General features: G+C 56.3%; 1 protein-coding gene across 1 annotated transcript; it reads left to right on the plus strand.

Annotated features, from left to right (window-relative positions):
• The first annotated feature begins 45 nt into the window (after positions 1 to 45).
• OGFOD1 (2-oxoglutarate and iron dependent oxygenase domain containing 1) lies at positions 46 to 10,638 on the plus strand. The gene is made up of 13 exons (XM_062007114.1): positions 46 to 199; positions 583 to 728; positions 825 to 871; positions 1,432 to 1,532; positions 2,668 to 2,784; positions 3,225 to 3,316; positions 5,028 to 5,153; positions 6,241 to 6,354; positions 6,811 to 6,890; positions 7,007 to 7,299; positions 8,418 to 8,540; positions 9,282 to 9,340; positions 10,030 to 10,638. The coding sequence occupies exons 1-13, from the start codon at positions 46 to 48 to the stop codon at positions 10,189 to 10,191; spliced, it is 1,614 nt and encodes a 537-aa protein (XP_061863098.1). The 3' UTR covers positions 10,192 to 10,638.
• The last annotated feature ends 1,315 nt before the right edge of the window (positions 10,639 to 11,953 follow it).

Here is an 11,953-nt window from a genome sequence, read left to right on the forward strand (position 1 = left end):
CGGGCTGCCGGGAGTTGTAGTGCGGTAGTTGTGGAGGCGCGCGCCATGGGCGCCAAGCGGCGCGCGGCGGCGGCGGCGGCGCCGGGGAAGAAGCGCGGGAAGGAGGCGCCTCGCGCCCAGCTCTGCGCGGGCCTCGGCGACACGGCGCTGCGGGAGCGGGCGGCGGCGGCGTGGCGCGGCGGGGAGCCGCTCCGGCACGGTACGGCCCGGCGTGGGGCCGCGGGGAGCCGGTACGGCACGGCGTGGCGCGGCGGGGAGCCGGTACGGCACGGTACGGCACGGCGTGGGGCCGCAGGGAGCCGGTACGGCACGGTACGGCCCGGTGTGGGGCCGCGGGGAGCCGCTCCGGCACGGTACGGCCCGGCGTGGGGCGGCGGGGAGCCGGTACGGCACGGCGTGGGGCGGTGGGGAGCCGGTACGGCACGGTATGGCCCGGCGTGGGGCGGCGGGGAGCCGCTCCGGCACGGTACGGCACGGCGTGGGGAGCCGCTCCGGCACGGTTCGGCCCAGCCTGGGGCCGCGGGGAGCCGCTCCGGCACGGTACGGCCGCTCCCCCGCTCAGCAGCGGCGTTTCCCTTGCAGAGGCGGCGGTGCTGGAGCCGGCCCCGTTCCGGCACGGCGTTATCCCGGGCTTCCTGGCGGGCTCGGCCTTCGCGGAGGCGCTGCGCGACGAGCTGCTGCGCCTGGAGTTCCGCAGGCGGTGCAACGACCTGCTGTCGCTGCGGCAGGTGGGCGCCGAGCCGAGCCGAGCCGGGCCGGGCCGGGCGAGCGCGGCCGGTCCGCCCTAACCCCCGTCCCTTCTTCTCTTGCATGGGCCGCCGCAGTCCGAGGAGCTGGGGGGAAGGCCGGAGCCGCACGTCGCCGCGCTGAGGTACAGCGCCGCGCCACGGGGAGGGGAGAAGCCGCGGCTGGCGGGTGCCCCTGGGAGGGTGTGATCTGCTTCAGCCCTGTCACTTAGAACCGCAGCGTGGTGGGGCTGGCAGGGCCCTGCAGAGCTGCTGCAGCCCCAGCCCCTGCTCCAGCAGCTTCCCCTGGCTCAGGGGGCACAGCAACGTGTCCAGCTGGGGTTGGAAACCTCCTGAGAAGGAGCCTCCACACCCTCCCTGGGCAGCCTGGGCCAGGGCTCCCTCACCTCAGACCCAAAGGACTTGCTCCTCCTGGGCCAGGGGAGCTGTTTGTGTCCCAGCCTGTGCCCCTTCCCCCTTGTGCTGTCCCTGGGCACCCCAGAGAAATCTGCCATGCTTACCACTGGCTGCTGGTTGCTGTCAGTGCATGCTGTGCTGGTTCCTGGCCAGCTGTGTGTGGCCCTGCAGTACACACACATGGTCACTGGTAGCAACTGCACCTTTAACTATGAGAGAACTGTGAGGGAGACAGTACATGATGGTGACACATTTCATAAGGACACTTATCTCGTGCTTGTCTTCTCAGGCATGCCCTGTGTGAGGAATTCAGAGCGTGGCTTTCTGCTGTGACCCAGATTGAGCTGGAGCCAATCATTGACATCTCCTGTGCAAAATATGAGTATACTGGTCAGTCTATACTAATCCATTCCCTAAAGTGCCTGTGTAGGAAATGAAATGTCTACAGAATACTCAATTACAAAACTCACCACAGCCCCTTTCCAGTTCCAAAGGGGCTGAGAAGCCATCAGGAGCAAATCAGCCTCAGAAAATGAAGTACAAGTCATGGAAAGCCTGTTGCTGATGGCTTTAAGTGGGCCCAGTGCTGCTGCAAGCTCTCTCCCCTTCAGACACTCATAGTCTGTGTCTGTGTGCCTGATTCCATGCAAAAGGGTGATGTGTCCAGTAGAGTTTGTTCAAATGTCACCTTTGTGAGCCCAGGTTACAACAGCACTTGCTCATCTCGTCATGACAAATGGCTGATGAAAGGGGAAAGCTTTACTGCTCTCAGCTCTACTTGAAAAAGACCTTTGTCCAACCAGGGGTCAGTTTAGCTCTTGTGTTCCCCCTGCCCTCTGTTTCTGCAACAAACACAGCATCACAGAACTTCAAGGGCTGCAAGGGACCTCCAAAGCTCATCCAGTGTCACCCCCCTGGCAGGGCAGCACCACCTAGAGCAGGGCACACAGGAGCTCATCCAGCTGGGTTTGAATGTCTCCAGAGAAGGAGCCTCCACAGCCCATCTGGGCAGCCCCTGCCAGTGCTCCCTCACCCCAACAGGGAAGAAACTCTTCCTTGTGTTGCTTTGGAACCTCTTCTGTTCCAGCTTGTCCCTGTTGCCCCTTGTCTTGTCATTGGCATCACTGAGCACAGCCTGGCTCCTGCCTCCTGGCACACGCCCTTGATGCACTTGTAGATGTTGATGAGGTCCCTCTGTATTTAAAAGAGCCTGAATGTAACTCAGGAGTCTCTGTCTGCTGTGCCCAGTGGCAGCTGGGGAGGGGTGGCTGATGTCAGGACTGCCTGTACCTTCCAAGTGTGCTAATGGGAACTGCCTGTACCTTCCAAGTGTGCTGATCTGCCAGCTGCAGTGCAATCCCACAGAAACTCATCCTGCCAACGTCAGCCTGGTGCTGCTGAGGAGTGCAAATGCAGCTCTTGGTGTGTTCTGTGCTGTTGTATCCTTGTGGAGAGCAGCTGTTGGGATGAATCAGGGGGGCAGGGGAAGGCATTGCTGCAGCCAAACAGCAGTGTGTCGTTGCAGATGTCTTGCTGTGCCATGATGATGAGCTGGAGGGTCGGAGAGTTGCCTTCATCCTGTACCTTGTGCCACCCTGGGACAGCAGCGATGGAGGAACGCTGGATCTCTATGGCACAGATGGTGAGGGCTCCCAGCTCAGCCCCAGGGGGCTGGAACAGAGCAATCTGATGCACCCCTTGCAGCAACATTCTCCTCAAAACAGTAGAAGGGAAATAAAGAGTTTGTCCTTTGTGTGGAGAAGCTGCTGCACCTCAGAGGTGGGCTGTGGTGGGCTCTGAGGCAATGCTGATGGTGACAGCAGTAAAGAAACACCCTTTTCTCTCCATTGCTTTGCAAGAGTGGAGGCAGGGTGATGCCAGTAGCTGTGCTTGGAAAGCTAAGTTGCTGGGAGATAACTTCCCTTTCCAGCAACAGAAGTCCCCTGATCCCTCCCAAGCTCTGAGCTCCATCCCTTACACCCAGGTGTCTCACCAGGTGCAATGTGATGAAGTCAGGGAGAAATGGCAGTTCCTGGTGAGTTCCAGTTCATGTCTCCCACAGTATGTTTCCTTCTTCCTCAGAGCACTTTCAGCCACAGCAAATTGTCAAGTCATTAGTGCCTTCCTGGAACACCCTGGTTTTCTTTGAAGTGTCTCCAGTCTCTTTCCACCAGGTAAGGAGCTGCCTCTTGTTCACTTGTTGATTCTCACTGTGGTGGTTATTCACTTTGGGCATTACTGCAGTCCTGATGGGGAGGGAGGGAGAAGAAACATGAGTGGAATGGGTATTCATGTTAAAGGCAGGGCTCCAAGGAGGACAAGAACTGACAAAGCCAACTTCAGACTAGCTTCCTCATCCTGGAGGATGAAAAGTCTCCAGTTCTGTGTTGTGTTGCTCTTCTGGCAAGCCACTGCTGTGCATTTGGCTGTGGTGATCAGAGAGATTGTTTGCTTGTTTTGAACTAGCTCACATGTTTCATCTGAATACCACAGCTTTGCTCCAGAAGAGCTCCACAAGCCCCTCTGTAACAGGGATGTAGTGCAGGACTTGGCAGTAGAAATGCTGACCCAGTTTAAGTAGCACTTACTAGTCTGTGGAGCTGCAATGGTACAGACACCTGACTGAAATCTGAAGCTCCTGTGCACCTGAGAGAACACCAAGTGTAACAAACAGGGCCAAAGAGCAGAAGGTTGGAGAAGAGTTGAGATCAGTGATGTAGCTCATGGCCTCACCTGCATTGCTCAGGGCTTGATTTTTGTGTCATTTATGTCTTTTGTTAATTAACAAAAGCATCTACTTGATCGGTGCCCTGATTGTTTTCAGGTAGTTGATTTAACCTTGTCATGAAAGCCCACACTCCCCTTAACCTTGAGACTGCCTCACACTGACCTAAACTGAACCCCATGCCCTTAGCACTGCTCAGAGTCCCGTGTCTCTGACATGTTACCACAGGCAATTCAGGTGATTGAGGATGCAGCAGCCATTCCAGATAGCCTAGAACACCTCCAAGTCATCCAAGGAAAAGGCCACTATAGCTCTGTGACAGTAACAGCCAGAAGCTTTTTGGAATGAGCTTTGTTTCTTCCTTCTGTTCCATCAGACTGCTCTGAAAAGAGACCAAAACAAGCACAGACAGAAACACAGTGCAGAGAATTCTGTGCTCATTCAGAAGGTCACAGTGGCTAGCAAGCAGCCATAGGGGATGGCTTTGTCTTTACACTGCCCTTGCAGTATCCCACCCTGGAAGGTGAAGCTGTTCAGTTTAGCCCAACCTGCCTCAAGGGGCAATGTGATGACATCAGGAGGTGGCCATCACTGTGCAAAAACCCAAGGGCTTCCTAGGCCAGGTTAAATGCCAGGACAGAGGGGTTGTTCTTAGGCTGGCAGATAGGTAAACCTTTAACCTGGAGCCCAAAGTATCAAGCAAATGCTCTTCCTGATGGTTTGTATGACCAAGAAGTAGACCAACAGGCTGCTGTGGCCTGCAGAGGCTCGGTGTGTTGTGAGCCTTCAGGTTAAGCTGTGCTAGCTGGTCCTTCAACAGAACAAGTGGCAGAAAGCTCAAATACCATTCCCTTTCCTGTCAGAATTACTCAAAGCTCTCAGAGAGAGGGAATAGATTCTGCAGAGAGCTTGGGGTTAAAAGCTTGGACTAGGATCTTGGAAATCTACAATGGCTTTGAACACCCAAGTTTGCTTTAAGCCCACTTCGTGTGAGCCAAGAACAACCCAGCCTGCTACAGCCCGTGTCTGACTGCTCTGTGTGTGCAGAGGGCTCTGCAGAGTCAGGTCCATCTCCTCATCAGTCTCCATGGTGCCTGTTACAGCTGGTTCTTCCCAGCTTTGACCCCTGAACAGTGAGGTGCTGCTGGCTGTTGTTGCAGGTGTCAGAAGTGCTGTCGGGGAAGTGCCGCCTGTCCGTGAGCGGCTGGTTCCACGGGCCAGCCCTGGCCCGGCCAGCACGCCGGCCTGAAGCTGCCCTGCCCAGGAGCCCACACATCCCCCACGATGTGAGTAAGGAGCCTGCACCCTCTGAGCTGCACTTCCATTCCTCTCAGCTGCCTGGAACACTTTGGGATGCAGAATACTGCAGCTGGGGAGGAACAGCCCCCTGCAGCAGCACAGGCTGGGGATGACCTGCTGGGGAGCAGCTCTGGGACAGGGACCTGGCAGTGCTGGGGGAGAACAAACTAACCATGAGCAGCAATGTGGCCTCGTGGGCAAGAAGCCAATGGCAGCCTGGGGGCATCAAGAGTGGGCAGCAGGGCCAGGGAGGTTCTCCTTCTCTCCTCTACCCTGTGAGGCCTCATCTGGAGGCCTGTGTCCAGTTCTGGGCTCCTCAGCTCCAGAGACACAGGGAACTGCTGGAGAGAGGCCAGGGCAGGGACAGCAAGATGCTGAGGGGCTGGAACACGTGTGTGAGGAGGAAAGGCTGCAGCCCTGGGGCTGTTGAGCCTGGGGAAGAGAAGCCTGAGCTCAGGGGCACCTCAGCAATGCTGAGAAATGCCTCAAGGGTGGGTGTCAGGAGGATGGGGATGGGCTTTGCTCTGTGGTGCCCAGGGACAGGACAAGGGGTGATGGGCACAGGCTGCAACACAAACAGTTCCCCTGGCCCAGGAGGAGCAAGTGCTTTGGTGCTGAGGGGAGGGAGCCCTGGCCCAGGCTGCCCAGGGAGGGTGTGGAGGCTCCTTCTCAGGAGGTTTCCAACCCCAGCTGGACACGTTCCTGTGCCCCCTGAGCCAGGGGAAGCTGCTGGAGCAGGGGCTGGGGCTGCAGCAGCTCTGCAGGGCCCTGCCAGTCCCCACCATTTGGGGATTCTGTGCCCTGGTGCTTGAGGATGCTTTAGCTTGGCCCATTCTCAGTTTTTGTTTCCTGGCCATAATTCCCAGCTGGTTTCTTTCTCATGTGCCTTTCTTGACTCTGTACATGTTTGCATGCCTACAGTGGGGCAGAGGATGCAGCAAATGCTCAGGGTACAATTAACAGAGAAAGGGATGGAATGTGTGTGTGTGGAGGAATCCAGCCCTGTGGCCACTGGGCCAGGAGACACTGGGGATACTTCTGCAAACTCAGCATTGAAATCCATTTCTCTTCCAGCATGAAATCTTGTATGAGTGGATCAACCCAGTTTATTTGGACATGGACTCCCAGGCTCAGATCCAGGAGGAATTTGAGGAGCGATCAGAAATTCTCCTGAAAGATTTCCTTAAGGTGAGCCCAGGGGTGCCATGGCCTGCCACAGGAGGTGACAGGGCAGGCACCACATGTCCTGCAGGCTGGGAAGGGACTTGCTTGTTCAGCTGGCACCTCAAACACTGTGAGAGGGGAAGGGACCCAGTGACTTCCAGAGGCTCTTTCCAAACCTCAGCTGTTCTGCTGGTGGAACCTCTTTGCCTGCCTGAGCACTGGTGCTTGAGGACTCAGCTTTACTGGGCATCTGTATCTCAGTGAAGCCACCTTCTCACCTAGCAGACAATCAAGTCCCACTTGATACCTGTTGGACATGATGCCCACCCAGGCTGGGCCCCTCACTGCAGTGCTTGGGTGACTCAAGTTGGGAAAACAGAAGTAGAATGCCTTGTCTGAGAGCAGAGGACAGCTGCTTAGCACACCAGGGTAGACCTGGGAGCTCAATGTAAATGTTTCTGCACTGTCTTTCTCTCCTAGAAGGAGAAATTCCAGCTGCTTTGTGGAGCTTTGGAGGACAAAGATATCCAGTGGAGCAGCCGAGGACCTGCCAATAAAAGGTGGGGGGTGAGAGCATCCTGCACCTACTGCTCAGGCCCAGCAGGAGCTGCCACGAGGCTGCCCTGGCTGGTGCTGCCCTGTGGACATGGTCCCTCTTGGCCCTGCTCTCTTTCAGACTCTATGAGACAGCAGAGGAAGACAGCCTCCCTGACATCCTGAAGCAGTTCCTGCACTTCTTACGCTCCGAGGCCTTGTTTTTGCTGCTTTCCAACTTCACTGGCCTAAAGCTGCACTTCCTGGCTCCCTCTGATGAGGAAGAAGATGCAGGGGAAGGAAGAGCAGCAGACACTGCTGAGCACAGTGATTCCAAACCTGATCAGGAGACTAAGCAACACACTGAGAGCCCTCCCCATCAGCCAGGGCAGCCTGACAGCATCCCTGAGGCACAAGAGAGTGAGGCACAGAAGGGTGAGTAGAGCAGCAGCATGGAAGGACTTAAGCAGAATCCTGACATTCAGAGTGTGAGCAGCAGAATTGCCAGTGATGTTCACAGCACCCTGTACTGCAGCCAGCACAAAGGCTGTCACAGACTGGGTATCCAAAATAAGTGACCACTGCAGAAGAGTCTGGACTCAGTGACTAACCTGAACAGCCTTAAGTCTTAAGGGTGAGATTTTGGTGGGAGTTAAGGCATGGCTGAGGAAGGAGAAGTTAATGAATTGCCCAATAATCTGATGCCAGTAGTTACACTCCTGCTTCATATCAAGTAGATTCTTGTGTGAGACCAAATCAAAAGGGATAAAGTGAACAGGTCAGAAGTAAAACCAATTAGAACACCAAAACTGGGATTCCACCTTTGAGAAAAGGCTCCCAGCCCCAGGAACCACTTAATTGTCAGCAATGAGATGTCATTACTATAAAAGGTGAGATAAGTTTTGGCTTCCTGCATTGGTGCAGTTTATTTAGAACAGTGGCTTAGGGTGGAGTGTTTGAAAATGCTCCTGTTGCACAGGCAGGCAAGTCAGTGGGTGCTGGGATAAAAGGTACTAAAAACCCAAATCCTCCTGCAAATCCCCCCAGAACACTTGCCTGCTACAGAGGCTTTGCCTTGCTCATTGCCCCAGCTGATCATTCTGCCTCTTCAGTTTGCCATGTGATTTTAAAACTGAGGGAGCTGCATGGATCAAAACCTGAGCTAGGGCACAGAGACACCCAAAGAAAAGGGCTTTCCCCAAATTCTGACACACCTGCTGGGGTGGCACACGAAGGGGGAGCTCAGAGCAGTGTCCTTCTTCACTGAAGCACCTGGCAGGGTCAGTACTTTGAGAACAGAAAGGTTGCTGGCTCCTGAAGTTGGGAATGCTCCTGTAAATCTTGAGGCAAAAAAAGGGGAACCAATGAAAACCAAAGCACGCGGCAGCTCAGCCCATTTCAAAGAGCAAGTCTCGGCCTCCCTGCTCCCCTCTGCTCAGACTTTACAAAAGAAGCTAACAGCTGAGATGTGTGGTTTGACTTTTCCTTCCCCCAGCACGCTGCTGGGGCTGGCAGAGGCAGTGCAGAGCCTGACTGTGCCTCTGTGCCCGCAGGCTCGGGGCCGCCCAGCTGCGCGGGGGAGCTGAGGCGCTGGGCACACCGACACTACACTCTAGTCCATGATGCTCAAGCTACAGAATTTGCTCTTGACCTGCTCTTCTTCTGTGGCTGCCAGGGTAAGTGGACTCTCCTTACAAGGCTTGCCTGAAGGAAGGGCTTCTCCGTTCTCAGCAAAGCCAGGCTTTGGCTGCTGTTGCCCCCAGAGAAGGGCTCCGTGCACTTGTTTCCTTGTCCCTCACTGCATGAGCCCTGGTTTCAGTAGTTCCCTGCACTGAGGTTTGGGAGCGTGGCCTCGGGATGAGCTTTCCTGGCTGGGACAGGAGGTGGCGCTGGGGCAGAGGGAAAGGCTGTGGCTGCCTGGCTCCTCCTCTCCCTCGGCAGCAGGCCGTGGGGGCAGGTACCTGCTGGAAGGGTTCCTTGTCACCCCTTTTCTCCTCAGAGCCATCACCACATCCCCACTCACTAAGCCCAGGGTTTTCACAAGCTACTGGGGGTGTTTTAGGATTGCTAGGTGGGGAAAACAAGAATCCAAACATAAGTGTTTAGGACCAAGGGAGCCCAGGATGCCCAGCTGAAAGCACCAGCCAGGAATTAACGTGGCAGCCTCTCGCCTGTGTGTGGCACAGCTGGGGGTGTGTGAGCAGCAGAGCCACAGGTGACCCTCAACAGCCCAACTGTGGTGAAAGGGAAAATCTGGTACATTTGCTTCAAGTTGTTTCTGAACAGCAGGGAAAGAAACCAGACTGGGTTTCAGACTGGGGCTCAGCTTGTGTCCAGTGAGTGTGGGAGCAGGGTGGGCACAGGGGGCTCAGGCAGGGGTGGGGAGACCAGACAGAATCTTTCTTTTCTGTTTCCAGACTGGGATCCAGACTATGGTGGCTTCACTTCCTACATTGCTAAAGGTGAAGATGAAGAGGTAAGAGCATGGGGTGCTGGCTGCAACAAAGAGGCATAACTTGTGAGGCTTCATCTGGGGTGCTGTGTCCAGTGCTGGGCTCCCCAGCTCCAGAGGGACAGGGAACTGCTGCAGAGAGGCCAGGGCAGGGACAGCAAGATGCTGAGGGGCTGGAACACGTGTGTGAGGAGGAAAGGCTGCAGCCCTGGGGCTGTTGAGCCTGGGGAAGAGAAGCCTGAGCTCAGGGGCACCTCAGCAATGCTGAGAAATGCCTCAAGGGTGGGTGTCAGGAGGATGGGGATGGGCTTTGCTCTGTGGTGCCCAGGGACAGCACAAGGGGTGATGGGCACAGGAACACAAACAGTTCCCCTGGCCCAGGAGGAGCAAGTGCTTTGGTGCTGAGGTGAGGGAGCCCTGGCCCAGGCTGCCCAGGGAGGGTGTGGAGGCTCCTTCTCAGGAGGTTTCCAGCCCCACCTGGACACATTCCTGTTTTCCCCAAGAGTCATCAAGCCCTGTGCCAGGCTGCCCAGGGAGTTGGGGGAGTCTCCATCCCTGGAAGGATTCCATGGAGCTGTGGGGCTGAGGGATGTGGTTGAGTGGTGGCCATGGCAGTGCTGGGGAAACAGCTGAGTCTCCATCTCAAAGGGCTTTTCCCACCTCAGTATTTCTGGGAGTTCCCTAATTTCCTCCCTTGCTTTCATGTCTCCCAGCTGTTGACAGTGAACCCAGAAGATAACTGCCTGGCCTTAGTGTACAGAGACAAGGAGACGCTGAAGTTTGTGAAGTACATCAACCAGCGGAGCTCGGCTCGTGCGAAGCAGCGCCCTGGCACTGCTGCCTTCTGGGACTTCTCCTTTGTGTATTATGAGTGAGGGTGCAGAGTGTGCCCATGGGCACACACACAGGGGCAAGGCTTCCCCCAGGCACCCAGCTGGGGCCTCTCTCAGCCCTGACAAACTTTTTCTGCTGGTACTTGATCACACAGAGTCTGAGCTGTACCTACCACAGCAGGGGGAGTCCAGGGGGCTCCTGCACAGAAGGAAATCCAGCCTGCTCTTGACTACGTGGCTGTCACACCCCTGCCAGCTGCTCCATCAGCTTCCTGCCTGTTCTCCCATGGAACTGGTGTGGTGGGACTTGTGTCAGGGGCAGCATTCCAGCCGTGCCTTGCCCGGGGCTGAGCACTGATTCCTAGTAAAGGGAATAATTGGGTCAGTGAAATGTTTCCATCCCTGGTCAAACAAGTTTTGTTACAAGATGCCCAAGCCCTTTTTTAGGGCTTAAAATTCGCTGTAGAAATACAGGAGCTGGCCTGAGAAGGAGGTTGCTGCAGCTGCACAGCTCCGTGGCGTGGGGCAGGGCAGGGCACCGAGGGCCCTGGCACCACGGGAAGCAGCAGGGCTTGATGACACCAAAGGGTGTGCAGGCAGCCCCACACAGCCCTTGCCCCAAGGGGTTTACAGGCTGGAGGGACAAAAGAGCTGCTCCTGTGGGGGTACAGGGCTGGTTCTGCTCCAGCAAGGGAAGGGGGGAACTCACCTCCTCCTGGCTCATCCTCCACAGCTCCCCAACAGCGTGGCTTTGTCCTGGGGTCTGCTGGTCCCAGTGGCTTCTGGCACTGGAGAGCAGCTCAGGTCTGGTGCTGGGGTAAGCAGCACAAGCAAGGCAGGGGCCTGGTGCACTGCCTGCTGCCTCACTCCTGCACTGGGGGCAGGAGGGTGCCAGGCACCCTGAGGTGTCCTGCCCACCCTGGCTGCTGCTGCAGAGCTGGGCTGGGTGCTGCAGGAGGCAGCCAGGCTGCACAACACCCTGCCAGGACCTCAGCCCTGGCCTGTACCTACCTGCCTGAAACCTTTTATCTTGGCAAGGAAGAGACACAGGTGCACTTTGGGCTCAGCCAAGGCAGACAGGGAGCTGGGGGAGCATGCCTGTTGCATTCCTCCTGCCTCCTGAGTGGGGAGAGGGAAGCTCTGCTCTAGTCTGCTGCTTTTCCAGCTCCAGGCTCGTTGCTGCAGCCCATCCTTTACAGCAACATGTGGCAATGAAGAGTTTCAGTGTCAGTTCAGTCCCAGACCATGAGCAGTTGCTCAGTTCTCACCCTTCCCTCCTGCAAGGAAGAACAGCCAGAGGGTGGCTGTGCTGAGCTGCTGCTGTGAGCTCTACACCATCACGTAGCCACTCTGACTGGTCTCCCCTCCCTGCACTGCCCAGACTTTCTTGCTTCCTTGTCCTCTTCCTTTGGGCATGTTGTATGCTGCCTACAGAGCCAAGGGGCTGCAGGCAGAACTCCTGAAGCAACAGCACCCTCAGGAATCAGGTTGCTGTGACACCCTGCTGCCTCTCAGGGCAGCAGCTCCTCTTGGGGAAAAAGCAGTTATTCTGAGCTGCTCTAGTGAAGAGACAAGTCCTGAAGGTTGCAAAGAGGAAACAGAAAGAAGGCAAAATGATTTGGGTAGGTTTGAACACAGGTGACAGCTCTCCCCAGGCAAAGCTGGCAGGAGTTAACACAAGGCTACTCACCTGCCTCGTGAGCCCAAGAGGGTGCTGGGCAGATCTTAGCAGAGCCTCCCAGACAGCAGGGAGGAAGCTGGGCTCTCTGCTTTTTAACAGCAAGTAATCGAGGAGAGGGCAGAG

This window comes from Colius striatus, chromosome 14, assembly GCF_028858725.1.
Source record: "Colius striatus isolate bColStr4 chromosome 14, bColStr4.1.hap1, whole genome shotgun sequence".
NCBI classification, from domain to species: domain Eukaryota; kingdom Metazoa; phylum Chordata; class Aves; order Coliiformes; family Coliidae; genus Colius; species Colius striatus.

Excerpts from the sequence above, each read along its gene's own strand:
- OGFOD1 (XM_062007114.1), top strand. The coding sequence starts at position 46 with ATGGGCGCCAAGCGGCGCGCGGCGGCGGCGGCGGCGCCGGGGAAGAAG. Across the intron at positions 872-1,431 it reads CCGCACGTCGCCGCGCTGAG|GCATGCCCTGTGTGAGGAAT; the intron begins GTACAGCGCCGC and ends TTGTCTTCTCAG. Across the intron at positions 6,891-7,006 it reads CGAGGACCTGCCAATAAAAG|ACTCTATGAGACAGCAGAGG; the intron begins GTGGGGGGTGAG and ends GCTCTCTTTCAG.